This window comes from Cetorhinus maximus, chromosome 6 (genome assembly GCF_964194155.1).
Source record: "Cetorhinus maximus chromosome 6, sCetMax3.hap1.1, whole genome shotgun sequence".
Classification (NCBI taxonomy): Eukaryota; Metazoa; Chordata; class Chondrichthyes; order Lamniformes; family Cetorhinidae; genus Cetorhinus; species Cetorhinus maximus.
In genome coordinates this window covers 29453988-29469302 of record NC_135884.1, presented here as the reverse complement: position 1 = coordinate 29469302, position 15315 = coordinate 29453988, and the positions used below count along the sequence as shown (strand labels likewise).

Below are 15315 nucleotides of genomic sequence, written 5' to 3'. Positions count from 1 at the left end.
GCACTGTGCTGTGCCTTGTGTAGTGCTGTGTATTATATTGCACACTATGCTATGTCCTGTGTAGTGCTGTGTATTATATTGTATGGCACTGTGCTCATTGTGCTCTGTGTAGTGCTGTGTATTATATTGTGCACTATGCTGTGCCCTGTGTAGTGCTGTGTATTATATTGTACACTATGCTGTGCCCTGTGTAGTGCTGTGTATTATATTGTACACTATGCTGTGCCCTGTGTAGTGCTGTGTATTATATTGTACACTGTGCTGTGCCCTGTGTAGTGCTGTGTATTATATTGTGCACTGTGCTGTGCCCTGTGTAGTGCTGTGTATTATATTGTACACTGTGCTGTGCCCTGTGTAGTGCTGTGTATTATATTGTACATTATGCTGTGCCCTGTGTAGTGCTGTGTATTATATTGTACACTATGCTGTGCCCTGTGTAGTGCTGTGTATTATATTGTACACTGTGCTGTGCCCTGTGTAGTGCTGTGTATTATATTGTACACTGTGCTGTGCCCTGTGTAGTGCTGTGTATTATATTGTATGGCACTGTGCTGTGCCCTGTGTAGTGCTGTGTATTATATTGTACACTATGCTGTGCCCTGTGTAGTGCTGTGTATTATATTGTACACTATGCTGTGCCCTGTGTAGTGCTGTGTATTATATTGTACACTGTGCTGTGCCCTGTGTAGTGCTGTGTATTATATTGTGCCCTGTGTAGTGCTGTGTATTATATTGTGCCCTGTGTAGTGCTGTGTATTATATTGTGCCCTGTGTAGTGCTGTGTATTATATTGTACACTATGCTGTGCCCTGTGTAGTGCTGTGTATTATATTGTACACTATGCTGTGCCCTGTGTAGTGCTGTGTATTATATTGTACACTGTGCTGTGCCCTGTGTAGTGCTGTGTATTATATTGTGCCCTGTGTAGTGCTGTGTATTATATTGTATGGCACTGTGCTCATTATGCTCTGCGCTCTGCTCTGCTTCTCCTGGCGGCTCCTTGTCTGAAGCCAAGGTGCTGACGTCAGCGGCCGGGAAGGAGCTGTCAGCGGCAATGGCGGCGGGAGGGCGGAGCGGGGGAGCAGCCTAACGGGGCGGGGACAGAACAACAGCTCCGGGAGCCGGGAAGAGCAGGAATACCGGGAGGGAGAAAAGAAGCCCCTGTGTCCCGGTCGCCTGCAGCCCCCGGGCGGGAGGCGGAGGGGGTGGGAATCGCATTCCTTCTCCCTTTCTCCGGGCTGACAGCCGCCGCCTGACGGGGGACACCGGGAAGGCGGTTGGTCGGTGAGTGGGCGGGGGCGGCGGCGCCGGCGGCGGGAGTTGGGGGGGGAGGCGGCAGCAGCTGAGACTTTGACTGGGAGAAGTTATGGTGGCCGTCCGAGAGCAGGCATCGCCGGCACCGCTGTAAATCTGCTCCCGGGGTTAAGGAGCCGGCTGGGGAGAGCGGCGGCGCCATGGAGGCGGAGGGGCAGCTGATGGAGAGCGAGAGCTTCCTGCGCACTGAGCTCGAGCGGCTGAACCGGGAGCTCAGCGAGACGACCCAGGAGAAGATCCAGGCGGCCGAGTACGGGCTGGTGGTGTTGGAGGAGAAGCAGAGCCTCAAACAACAGTACGACGAGCTGGAGAGCGAGTACGAGACGGTGAAACAGGAGTTGGAACAGCTCCGAGAGGTGAGGCTTCTCGAAGGAGGGAATGGGGAAAATATCCTCCGAGCGTCCCTCCCGCTTTTTTGTTCCAACGTATTATTATTTTTTTTCAAAAAAAACAAAGTTAAACGTTTGCTCAAAGTGTATTGGATGGATTATTCAAAAATAAACCGACCGAAGACCCACCCATTCATTGCCCAAGGGCGTCTGACCGTTGACAGATTCGAGCAGCAGCTCCGCCACTTCATTGCTCACAATAATAGTTTGGCTCCTCTGCCAGGCGACGGACTCTCTCTGGCTTTTTTTGTTACCGTCTGACACCTTCGAAATGCGTGGATCCTCGCTATCGGGGATCCCCTTGCACACACACCCTTCGGTAGATTGTCATTGGATCGGATTGGTGTACGCCACCAGATCCTCCAGGAGGCACACAGTCAAGGGATCTGTCGGGGCAGAAACCCGATGGATAAAAATTGCTTCCTCCCTCTCCCATTCAAATTTACAAGCTGGATAAACTTGTTCACGAGAGTTTGCCGGCCAGTTCTCAAAATGAGTATCTTTCTCCACACACTTGACTTGACAAGGTCTTAAATTCACTAGAGAAACCATTTCAGTGTAGCATAGGTACAAAGAAGTTTGCGTAGAACAGGAACAGGCCATTCAGCCCAACTAATTTAATACACCCAGCAACCAGATGCTTAAATGTACGGTGCTACCACAAACATAATTTGCTGACGAAGGCAGGCAAAGTGCTGTTCTTCTGCAGACATTCTGTATCTTCCCAACAGGAAGTACTTATAAATGGTGACTCATCTCCTGAGTTTGGGATTAAAAAAAACATTCCCACTCAAGACGCTATTGGACTTGACTTGGCACCTACTTCTAGCATCCTGGATCAGATTAGGGAGTCAATGGGAAAATTATGGGTCTGAACTGACTTGCTACCACACTTGGCTGATACAGCATGCTGCACATCATTGAGTTAGTTACGTTCTGGAATAAACATATCTTCTGGCATAACTTTCACAATTGTTTTATATTTGTTTTGCTTCAAATTGATAATTGACTTCACTTTCTACCTTGGAAAAAGTAAATTTGTAAATAGAGGTCTATCTGTGGAACACAAGCCTACTTGAACTGCCCTACAAGTCTGAATTTAAATAGATTTATTAAAAAAGGAGTATTTTTATAGAAATTATAAATAAGACTTGGATTTTAATATGTTTTGCATTATTACATATGGGAAATGTAATACTATTTGAACTAGGGTAACATTCAGATTGTACGGCGTTTTTACATATGAGAAGTACTTAAAGCATATTAGACAAATAGAAATAACTACGGTTATTTGATTATAATTGTTGAAGGAAGCTTTCAAAACATTGTAGATTCATAATGTGTCGAAGAAGGAACTGGTGAAATTTTGGGCTAGTTGCTTTATACATTATAGATTTAAATGATAGTGTTTAATATTGTGTACTGGGATTTTCTCTGAATGTTTCTCAATATTAAATGGGATTTGAGCCCTTTGAGGTTTTTCCTGGTTTCAGAAATTGAGCTGGCATTTATGAGTTTGAATGACAGAAGTTAGGTGGGAATAGTGCCCTATTCAGACTTTCCAAAAAGTTCAAAAAATTGAGTCACAATCCAAGAGAGTAGTTCTATTTTGTTGCTATATGCAGGATATGATCAGAGATGGCATATTTGATTGTCTAAAGACAAAAAAAGTGATCTATGAAAGGACTTGTAATAGCTAATATTTATTCCAAATATTTTCACCCTCGCAGAGTCAGATCTTCGTGGTAATAGTGAAAAACTAAGGGGATGATTTCTTTGTAAATCTGGAGTGATGGGAAATCCATTTTTAACATTGTTTAAAATAACAACTTGTGCTTTAGGAGTAGTTAATTGAAAAAAATTGTGGCATGAACTTTAGCCTGTTGTAAGCATTCATTTACTCAAAACAGGAGGAATTGTGGAATATAATTCCGTTCTGGAAGAAAAATTTTCTGTGTAAATTTGAAGGAATTGCCTGACCAAAACAAGTGTAAAACAAGTTTAAAAAAAAGTATATGTGGGAAATGGGAAGAATCGCTATATAGCTACAGTATGTTGGAGTAAATTTGGATAGGACAGAAAACCTTCAATTGAGCTAACGTTTGAAGAATATTTTTAATTTATAGTGTGTTCTTTAGTATCCTGTGAACCTAACGGATGGTGACAGATCGTCTGTCTTATAAAGCTAACATGGTAAGAGATCTCCTTTCTCCTCCCATGCCACATGATTGCTATTGGACAGAACAAACTGTTGTAGTTTGTCTATTATGCAGATATTGAAAGAATGCTTGTTGGTTTTCTCCTTGTAGAAGCTGATAAAGGAGTGGGTATTTCATAGCCATTTTAAATTTTTGTGCAATGTGAGATTACAGTTTGAAATATAAAGGAGATGTGTATAACTATCATGCTAATCACTCCAATTGTTCTTTTGTTGGTGATTTTATTGGCACTTCACATCTGGCTTGATGACAACTTTGTTCAAAGGTTGGATCGCATTCCATAAATCCTTTTAGTATCTCATTTATTTTTCAGACTTAAATATTTTTAAGGGAGAGAAGGGGAATGAAGTGATCAGGAGCAGATCTCCAATCTGGGTGCTGTGGACAATTGTGACACTTTTGCAAGACAAGAGAGAATGGTTAAGCGGGCAAAAATCAGGACTTGAACCCAGGGGAGATGTAATTTAGAGTTATAAAAACAGCATCTTGCTGCCTCGCTCCCAATTCAAATACATTGAGTGGCATGAAGCTCTTGCATTTGCATAGTGGATACGAAGTGCACTCGCCACAGAAAGTTAAATCAAGTTATTTCAAGTCTAAAGTGCCCTTTTAATGTGATAAATGTTTAATTAGTCATTAATCTGGCATTGAAAGCTACCTACGAGAAGTGTTGAGTCACATTCTTTCAGGTTTTAATTGTTTTTGAGGTGGAAAAATATAAATATATATAATATATAAATATATAATTAAACTTATTTTACTTCGCTATCTTCCTCTTTCTCAAACCATAAGACCATAATAAGACCATAAGACATAGGAGCAGAAATTAGGCCATTCGGCCCATCGAGTCTGCTCTGCCATTCAATCATGGATGATAAGTTTCTCAACCCCATTCTCCTGCCTTCTCTCTCTAACCTTTGATCCCCTTACCAATCAAGAACCTATCTATCTCAGTCTTAAATACATTCAATGACCTGGCCTCCACAGCCTTCTGTGGCAATGAATTCCATAGATTCATCACTCTCTGGCTAAAGAAGTTTCTACTCATCTCTGTTCTAAAAGGTCTTCCCTTTACTCTGAGGCTGTGCCCTCGGGTCCTAGTCTCTCCTACTAATGGAAACATCTTCCCCACGTCCACTCTATCCAGGCCTTTCAGTATTCTGTAAGTTTCAATCAGGTCCCCCCTCATCTTTCTAAACTCCATCGAGTATAGACCCAGAGTCCTCAAACGTTCCTCATATGTTAAGCCTTTCATTCCTGGGATCATTCTTGTGAACCTCCTCTGGACCCTCTCCAGGGCCAGCATATCCTTCCTGAGATACGTGGCCCAAAATTGCTCACAATATTCTAAATGTGGTCTGACCAGAGCCTTATAAACCAATCTTTCTTTCCCCCTTGGTGACTAGTGGAGTACCGCAAAGATCAGTGCTGGGGCCTCGACTATTTACAATTATATTAACAACCTAGATGAAGAGACAGAGAGCATGTATCTAAGTTTGCTGATGAGATAAAGCTAGGAGGAAATGTAAACTGTGAGGAGACAACAGAGACGGTGCAAAGAGATAAAGACTGGTTAAGCGGGCGAGCAACAAGATGGTAGTTGGAGCATAATGTGGGGAAGTGTGAGGTTATTCACTTTGGTTGTAAGAATAGAAAAGCAGAATATTTTTTGAAATGTGTGAAACTTGTAAATGTTAATGTTCAGAGAGACTTGGGTGTGCTTGTCAAAGGAACACAGAAAATTAGCATGCAGTTACAGCAAGCAATTAGGAAGGCAAATGGTATATTGATCTTTATTGCAAGGGGATTAGAGTACAGGAACAAAGAAGTCTTGGTACACTTGTACAGGACTTTGGTGAGACCATACCTGGAATAATGTGTGAAGTTTTGGTATCCATATTTAAATAAGGACAACCTTGTGTTGGAAGCAGTACAGCAAAGGTTCACTATGTTGGTCCCTGGATTGAGAGGGTTGTCCTGTTATGAGAGGCTGAGTAAATTGGAGCTATATTCTGAGTTTGGAAGAATGAGAGATGAACTCATTGAAACATACAAGATCCTGAAGGGGCTTGATAAGGTGGATGTTGAGAGATTATTTCCGCTAGTCGGGGAATCTAAAGCATGGGGGCACATTCTCAAGATAAGGGGCCAGTCACTTAGAACTGAGATGAGAAATTACCTTGGAAATCTTTGGAATTCTTCGCCCTAGAGGGTTGTGGTCGAGGCTCCATTGTTGAATACATTTAAGGCTGGAATAAATATATTTTAGGTGTCTCAAGAGATTTGGGAAGCAGGAGGGAAAGTGGAGGTGAAGCCCAAGATCAGCCATAATTGTATTGAATGGTGGCACAGGATCGATGGGCAATATGGTCCACTCCTCCTCCTATTTCTTGTGCTCTTGTGTTCTTTCTTTCTCTTTCTATGCCTGATTTGGCATTAAGCTCCCTAAGTCTAACTTGGATTTTCTTGGTCATTCATGGCACTGTTAATTTCCGATTCATTCAATCTGGCTAAGGAGAATACACAGTTGCTTGCCCGGTTCAATCGGGTGTGCAATGCCTTGTAGAGGACACTGCACCGTTTCCATCTTTTGTTTCCAGCAACTTGGATGGCGAAATAATGGGCAACGGTAAGCCTGGCTAATGGATGTCACCATTTGTTGGCATATCATAGCAATCACCTGTTTCACTCCCCAAAAATAGTTGTTATGCTTTTGTTTTCATTTTGTACATTTCTGTTCCTTTACATGCTCCTATTTAATGTTTTAACTCTAAGATGGGAAGGAAATTTGCAAATCAAATGAATAACCTGGCCTGACTATATTTGTATCGGATTTCTTTTGGGTTATTACTAAATAAAATTATGTTGATCTGTAACATGTTTGGTTGCCATTAATTTTCACGTCTTGTAGTTGTTGTGTCAGCGATCTTCGAAGTTTGAAATCTAATATGAAATGAAGCAAAGAATATTGAGAGAAGAGTATTATTTTGAGACAGGTGCTAGTGTGTGTAATTGTTAATTTTGTTGAAGTTATCTAATTGTTGACTCGATTATTGATTTACTCAGTAAGAAGAAGTGGTCGGTCATGTGTTGGTGACATTACGAATATATGATCTCTAAGTAACAATTACTATTGTATGGCTGAAGATATCAGGCTGCTAATAATTTGGCAATTACAAGATTGGTTTAAAATGGGAATGTTGCTTCACAACTCTCTTTAAAAATCAACTAGTTTGACACTGTTTGGTTTATTTGTTCTGTCAACCCATAACTTTATTTGTTTAAACACTTGAGTGTTGATCAAATCATTGGGAATGGTTTGGAGTAGTCACTAAGTAGTATGAAGGAATTGATTGGCATGCACAAATCAGAAATTGAACTTCAATTCCTTAGACAAGGAAAGGAAATAAGGCATGCTGACCCATCAGAAGATGGTTCACCTCTAATTCTGTGGTGAACCTCTGACCTCTGCTGTGATATCAAGAGAAATGTAGATTTAAGATGAGGTATTTGTCACCTATACAATTGGCTTTGATAAGTGATTGATTTAAAAGGGAGAATGTTGGAGCCCTCGTAAGCTTGCTTATTGTCTCATTAAAAATATATTACTTCAGTGATGGAAACGGAAACAAAAAATGGAAAATATTGAGAGGGGGCAACAGCATAGCAAATATTAAGAACTTTTCCAATTCAACATTTATTTCAAAATATAGATCCCCAATTCAATTTCTTGTTTTGATAATGTAAGATTCTTTATATTTCTTTACTAGGACTATCAAGTACCCATTTGGTGTGTCTAGGGTCATGGGCTACTGTCAGTCAAGCACTTAGACCACTCCAGATCTCAAGTGCAGCATGTTTTTCATTACACTGTTAGCATTTAAAGGAGTGGTAGACCAAAGGTTTTAAATCTGTGTTTGGGAAGGCAAATTAGAATTAAAAGCATTATCGTTGGCCTTAAAACGTACAATAGTTTGTCTTTACAACTCACTTTCATATATCAATAGTTTGAACAAGATCTAGCAAATAACAAGAGAAATAGTTGCAGCTGGTCATACGGACTCGAAACGTCAACTCTTTTTCTCTCTCCACAGATGCTGTCAGACCTGCTGAGTTTTTCCAGCATTTCCTGTTTTTGTTATGTAAAAGATGGCTTCCTTTTCTCTCTTTCTGAGTTGGTTAACTTAATGCCAATTTGAAAATAGCATGAGTGTTCCCACATCACACTGGCATAGTTTCAGCTGCTGTATTCCATTGTGTTTACTTAATTTACTTTCACTAAATATTGAACTTTCATTTATTAAATATTTTGATTAATGTTGGGGCTTGATCTTGCGATAATTTGAGATTTGCTATGCCAATTCTATAGCTCCAGCTGTCTATATTGAGTTGAGATTGCGAACATACATCTAAAGTTATCCTGGGTAAACCATGAGGACTTATAGAACAAATATGACCTATGCGATGCTTTATTTTAGTACAAGTGCCTTTTTCTATAAACAGCCAGTAGAGATGTTTGTGTATGTTGTACTGTACACTGCTAGGATGTGTCTGGCAGTTCCCAATCTTCTGGCATATCCCAAGTAATGAAGAAATTTTAAAAACTAGAATATAAAATAACATTGGTATCTATCTTGTTTTTGAATCCCTTCATGACCTCACCCTTCCCTACCCCTGTAATCTCTTATAGTCCCACAACCCTCTGAGATATCTGCGCTCCTCTAATCCTGGCCTCTTGAGCATGCCAGATTTTAATAGCTCCAACATTGGTGGCTGTGCCTTCAGCATCCTGGGTGTAAACTCTGGAATTCCCTCTAAGCTTCTCCCCTCTACCTCACTTCCCTGCTTTAAAATTCTTCTGAAAATCTACCGCTGACCAAGCTTTTTGTCACCTGCCCTAATATCTCTTTGTGTGGCTCTGTGTTAAAGTTTTTTTATAATGCCTTTGTGAAGCACTTGTGACGTTTTATTACATTAAAGGTGCTGTATAAATACAAGTTGTACTTGTTGTATTCATTGTTTTAGATGACCTTTGTAGGTTAATTGATAAAGAATTGTCATCCAGTGTAGAGGATGATTCAGTACAAAGCTAGATAATCCACACCAAGATTTATTCACTGATTTAAGGTTGTCTGATTCAGAAAATAACAAAGTTCAAATTAAAGATAAGCTATAAGTACAGATTGATAATCTTTTCAGCTCTTTCTCCTCTCTGTTGTTTTTACTTCTATTCCCCCTTTTACTCTTGTATTATATCACCCAGTAAATGTTTTACTTACAACAGCAACAGCTAACATTTATATAGTGCCTTTAACATAGGAAAGCATTGCAAAGCACTTCATAGAAGCATGATGGGCAAAATTTGCCACCAAGCCAGAGTGTTTCTTTTAAAATACAAAGCTTGGTAAAAGAAGCAGGTTTAAGGAGTAGAAAAGAGTTAGAGAGTCAGAGATTTGGGGAGGGAGCATAAGGCCTATACATACCACTGAAGATATGGCCACAAATGGTGCTGTGAAAAGAGTGGGTGACGCACAGGAGGTCAGATTTGAAGGACTGCGGAGTTCTTGTAAGAGGAGGTTACAGAGATGGGGAGGGGTGAGGCCATGGAAGGATTGAACATGAGAATTTTAAAACCAAGGCATTGGGAATGACTGTAGGACAGTGAGCACAGGGGTGATGGGTGAGCAAGACTAAATGTGGGTTAGGTAATGAGCAGCAGAGTTTTGGGTGCAGCATAGGGATCCTCTCTAAAAATCTTCATTATTCATTGAACTAGACCTTTTCTGCTGATCTGTAACTAGATTCCATTTTCTAAACAGAGACAAATGTGTTTTCACTATTGCTTTAAGAATGGTGGCTGATTGATCAAGGGTAGGAACCAAGTAGCAGGTTTTTCCCTGTAGTTTTCAGGCATGGGCAGCTCTTTTAATCCAGCAGAGCCAATAAAAATCTCCCTATTTATGCTGTAATTTCACTTTATTCAGTAGTTTCTTTTGTTATTGAGGTGCATCATATTTACTTGCATTCCATCAAGATAAAGTATTTAAAATTGCACTGTATAGAATTACATAGAATTTACAGCACAGAATGATGCTATTCAGCCTAACAATTCCATGACACTGATTATGCTGCTCGTGAGCTTGCCGCCACCCCTCTTCATCTAACCCTATCAACATAACCTCCATTCCTCCTTTCCCTTTTTATTTTTCTAGCTTCCCTTCAACGATACATTGGTGTACATGGTTTGTGTATCATGAGAATGTACTCGAGTACCAATGCTTGACAAAGGGTAGGTAACACATGTTGTCCTGAAGCTTTTGGCTCTGTGTTTCTAACTAATCAATAACCCTTTTTTGATGAGGAAAAAGAGAACATTTCAAGCCAAAAAATCTGTGCGTCCGCTTAGGTAGAAATTAATCGACACACTCTTGCTTAGGAAGACCGATTGGACCTCAAGAAATTGCATATTTTCCTGAATGAGATGCATAGGCATGCACAGCAACATGACTCCACTTTTGTGCACTGGCAAACGTAGTGTTTTGCTGAGGCTTTTCTTATGCATATATTTGAACAAAAAGAACATCTGTCCCTCACTATCAAAGTTAAGGTAAAGAAAAGATGTGAGACAGGAAGCTAACTGAGAATCACATGGAAATCCTAGTCAATAATGGAACTATGAATTGTTTGAGTGCCCCACACAGATTCTCTCTAAAATGTAGGTTAATTAGGCTTGACTGTTTTAGAAACTATAAGGTCAAGATCTGGGCAGCATGTCTCACATTATGTAGCAGCTGGTGAGCTGTTAGCTGTCTCATGATTTGTCTGACAATGTACAATGTCATTTTTGCCATCATAAAGAATAAAGAAGTCATCCCACTCTTCAAGTTTTCAATACTTGCAGAGAATTTGCAAAAAATGCTGCAAAATTGTTTAACTGTCATTTTGACAATGAACAACCTGAACCAAGGGTTGAGGTTTCCAGTACACTTAAAATTCAGGATTTGGGAGATGGGTATTTTAAAGAATACGACGTAGATCCCAGTGTCTGTTTTAAGAATCAAAAACACTTTAGAAATGCAAGGTAGATTTTAAGTTTATTTACAATTATGCTGTGAGAAACTATTGTGCTAAGATGTAAAAGTTAAATCAGTGGCATCAGAAGAAATACTTCCTTTAAAACTGTTAATCAGATTAGAGCACTCCTGAAATGCAGAATGTAAATCCATACAATTACTTCCTCATCATTACTTCTGCTGTTGGATGCCCCAGTGGAATTTCTTGAAGTTCTTGAAATGTTGGGAGTTCTGCCATTTGTAATCTATTTTTCTTGTTGCCTTAAGCTGATGATTGTCTCTCCCAATAATCACATTAGATGCACTAGTGCATTATACTTCTGAATTTATTTTCTTTGATATTTTAGTAATTTTCACATTAGTTGCTAGATTTTTCTATTCCTGGCTATTTTCATTTAAACAATCCTTTGCCAAAATATGCATATTGGATCAATGATTTCTGATGTGATGTGTAATCATCAGGTTACTATCCAATTCTGCATAATTCTTGATATTAGCGATGGCTGTTGATCTTTGTGTGTCGTTGGCCTGACACCATTAATCAGACATACTTTCATTTAGTTCACAAGTCAAATGTTCAAAATGACCTCATTAGTATCTATCACAAATGGATGGCCACTTGCCTGTGCCCAAGTGTTCCATTAGGGATCTGCTAAATGTGTAATGTTTATGGAATGTTCAAAAGGGATTTAGCAATTTTTCATCTATTTCAGTTTTATGGATATGAGTGTTAGTACTTTTTTATGTCAATGCCTCTAAGTAGTTGTCGTTTGGAAATGCATTGTTTTGATTTAATTTTGATTTCATTCACTGGTGTGGAGTTTTCAATTTGTGTGCAGTGAACTGGAGCTTTTGCAATATATTTTTAAGGTTCAGTGTTAAATTATAAATTGCCACTGCAGTGAATTTTATCAGGAAATTGTAAACAATTTTCCCGTCCATTTTAAACATTGAGTTTGGAATTAATTATTGGATTTTGTTATTGTGTTTTGATACTGTGACATCCTTTATCAGGCAGATTTATGACTCTTTTATAGAAATTTGAGGCAAAATGTACTAAAAGTGCTACCCCTATGATGTAGAATTTTGGTTATGTCAACCCTCTTCTGCTGTCATAAATTAGTTTAATCAAAGTATGTGAAAACGTGGAGTCATCTGTTGTTTTACATGACAATAGTCCGATGGAGCTTTGACCTTTTGTGTTAGTTTTCAAAGAACACAGTAAGACGTTCATTACTTCAATGTTTGGTTGATGATTTGTTTCTGAGTTAAGCTGTAGGGCTTGGATAAAGATTCCATCACAATAATCCTGCACATTTTAGGATGTAAGCTAGTTAACATGTTTTATATATTTATTTTGTTTTCATATTTGGGTTATTACTTCAGCATTTAATTTTCTAAGGGTGTTAGAAACAAATAAATACAAAGGGAAAATTGTGAAAATTACATCTCAAAGGAGCTTGTGTTTGGTTAATGGTAGTTAAAGGAGTAGTATTATTGCGTTATGTAGATAGTGGTGATTTTGTATTCAATTGTATGTCTAAAAATCTATAATATACTGAAAATTGGTGCATGATTAGTGAAAACCAGCTGGCATCTAGACATAATTTTCTAAATATGTACTGATGGTACAGACAGTCTGTGTCGTGCTTTGGATTTTGCATACGTAATATATAGCATAGAGAGCCTGCTTTCTGATCTGCATGTAGATGAAGGTAGTTTTTGTATCCTTTGATTGCTGTTGTATTGGACATGAAAAAGAGGCAGCAGCTGTGTTTCCAGGACGTGAAACTGAGTAATTGTCATCTTGCGTGTACGATGAGGCGTTATACGAAAAGCAACTGTGAAATCACTGCCTGATAGGTGGCACTTACAGCTGGTGCATTCATGATATTAGACATGCGCTTGTGTCAAATTGTCTGCCTTTTCTAAAGCTTTTCAGCTGTGCATATCTCTGCCAATTGTTCCTGCAATTAAGTTGATTTTTTTAAAAAGGGCTTGAATTAGGGCTTAATCCTTAATTGATCCCACTATTAAAGGATGAATCCTCATTTTGCTAAGAGGGTTCATGATTTGGCAAAGTGTCCAAACCAGTTGAATAGAGTTTGCATTGTAGCATTGTGACAACTCTTTTCAGAATAATACTTTGTGAAAGACCTAGTGATATCTAATTCTGTACAGTCCCATTCTCACATTATCTGTCTTCGATGATCTAAATTGGTTCCTCTGTGCCAATATTTCCAGTTCAAAAGTTTCATTCTTATGTTTAAATCCCTTCATAATTTTACCTTTTAAAAAAAAATTTGTCCATGGGATGTGGGCGTCGCTGGCTAAGCCAGCATTTATTGCCCATTCCCAGTTGCCCTTTAGAAGGTGGTGGTGAGCTGCCTTCTTGAACTGCTACAGTCCATGTGGCATAGGTACACTCTGAGTGCTATTAGGGGGGAGTTCTAGGATTTTGACCCAGCAACAGTGAAGGAATGGTGATATATTTCCTCTCCCTATCGTTGTACCCTCCCCCAGCTCTCCAACCGCTCCCAAAAAAAACCGTGACTCCTCTATCTCTGATTTCTGTGCCTTGGCCCCACCATCTCTCTGCCTTCCCACTGCCTTCCCTTCCTTTAAGCTCCTCCTTTAAGGCCCTCCTCAAAACTCCTTTATTTCACCAAGCTTTTGATCACCCCTCATAATGTCTTTTCCTGTGTCATGGTGTCCATCTTTGTAGCTGGCATTTTACATAAATGTAAGTTGTATAATGTGATTTAAACCTGAACAGTCACATCATTCAGGACTAAGATATGCTCCCTCTCCTTTGGTAGGGACTTGATTGTGGATTGCTTCTGCATGTTGTGAATTGATCAGGGCTGCAGATTCTGTGTATTTTTGATCAGGTACCAAAGGTTGAAGGGCAGAGCAACTGATAATTTGGCTGACCAGCAAATGCTTGGTTATATTGTTAGTATTTCTTTATCGAGTCTCTTCAAATTGTTTAAGAGAATGGATACATTTATATGTTCAAAACGTGCCTTACTCATGAAAGGTGCAGTGAAATAGAGCCTGTTTTGAAATGATATTCTTGGTCAAGTTAGGAATCGTGCCCAGTAGAATTGTTCCCAGGTATATATAAGCTCTTCAGCCTGTATTGTGTAATGATTTGTTTAATAACTTCAAGGCATTTTAGCATTAAATAATTTGACTGCCAGTGAATTAGAGAAATTCAAAATTAAGGATTTTGGTACAGCTAACAGCAAGTATTAGTTGTATATTAATTGTGTTTAATTGGATGCAGGTGTGGGTATTAACTGTGGATTCATTTGGACTTATAAATAGGAACAGACTGGAACTGGGTTTAAGTTTAGGGGGTGCATGGTTGTAATGCGTATCCCTGTTTAAAAATGCTTATAAAAGTGTAAAGACTGAGTCCTGTTTTATCCTTCGCTCCTGGGCTTTATGGAGAGTAATAACTTGTGTGACCAAAATGTTAAAGTTGTGATTAAATGAATTATAAGCTGATTCCTGAAACCCAGACAAGTAACATATGATCTGTTAGTTTGGATTGGCCAATGAAGCTTAATTGAAGTATTTTTCATTGTGGGCACCTATCTGACATTTCACATAATTGCAAACTAAATGGAGTTTTGCACTCGGCAATGGAAGTCTACAGCATTACTGCAGAGTAGAGGTTAACCCATTTTTTCAGATCTTGACAAATCCTGTAATGGAGATTGGTATTTTGAAATAGAGGGCAGATATTTTTTCACTATTGTATGTTGGGCATTTTCTTTTTACAATACTCCATTAAAGAACATTTGTTGCAATAAAACAAATAGTATTGTTTGGTAAAACAACTGGTATTGTTTTGGGAGCTATTCCATTGATTACATATTTTGAAAGAAGAACTGCGCAGCTTAAGACTTACCTCTTGGCTGAATCTGGATGCTGAACTCATGAGACAATCCATAAATATCATCTGTCACAGCATTTGTATGTGTATAGTCTAAGCTTTGTGTAGCACATATTGCCTGCAGTTACATCTGTTCAGTACTGTAGCAAAGGATTGATTCTTGGGGTCTGGCAATAAACATGCAAACTGTGTCCACAGTAGTTTTTGAAAGAGGTTTAGAAGTGTACAAAAGAGTCGCTGAAGACTGATTCTTTGAGAGCCTTTGTTTATTATAGCCCCTCAATCTTACAGCACGTATAGTTATAAATGTTAAAGAAATTTCCAATTCCTTGGGGATTGAATGTTTTGCATCACATTGTGAATGAATGTACTGTAATCTGATGTAAAATGTGACGGAAAGTGCATCCAAAAATCAA

General features: G+C 39.1%; 1 protein-coding gene across 2 annotated transcripts in view; it reads left to right on the top strand.

The window, feature by feature from the left end:
• The first annotated feature begins 1044 nt into the window (after window positions 1-1044).
• The window catches only part of bicd2a (BICD cargo adaptor 2a), a 76892-nt gene continuing 62621 nt past the window's right edge, over window positions 1045-15315 (top strand). For both annotated transcript variants that reach the window (XM_078543499.1, XM_078543498.1), the window contains exon 1: window positions 1045-1670. In XM_078543499.1, coding sequence (XP_078399625.1) covers window positions 1455-1670 — 216 coding nt within the window. In that variant the 5' untranslated portion in view covers window positions 1045-1454. The remainder of the gene's footprint in view (window positions 1671-15315) is intronic.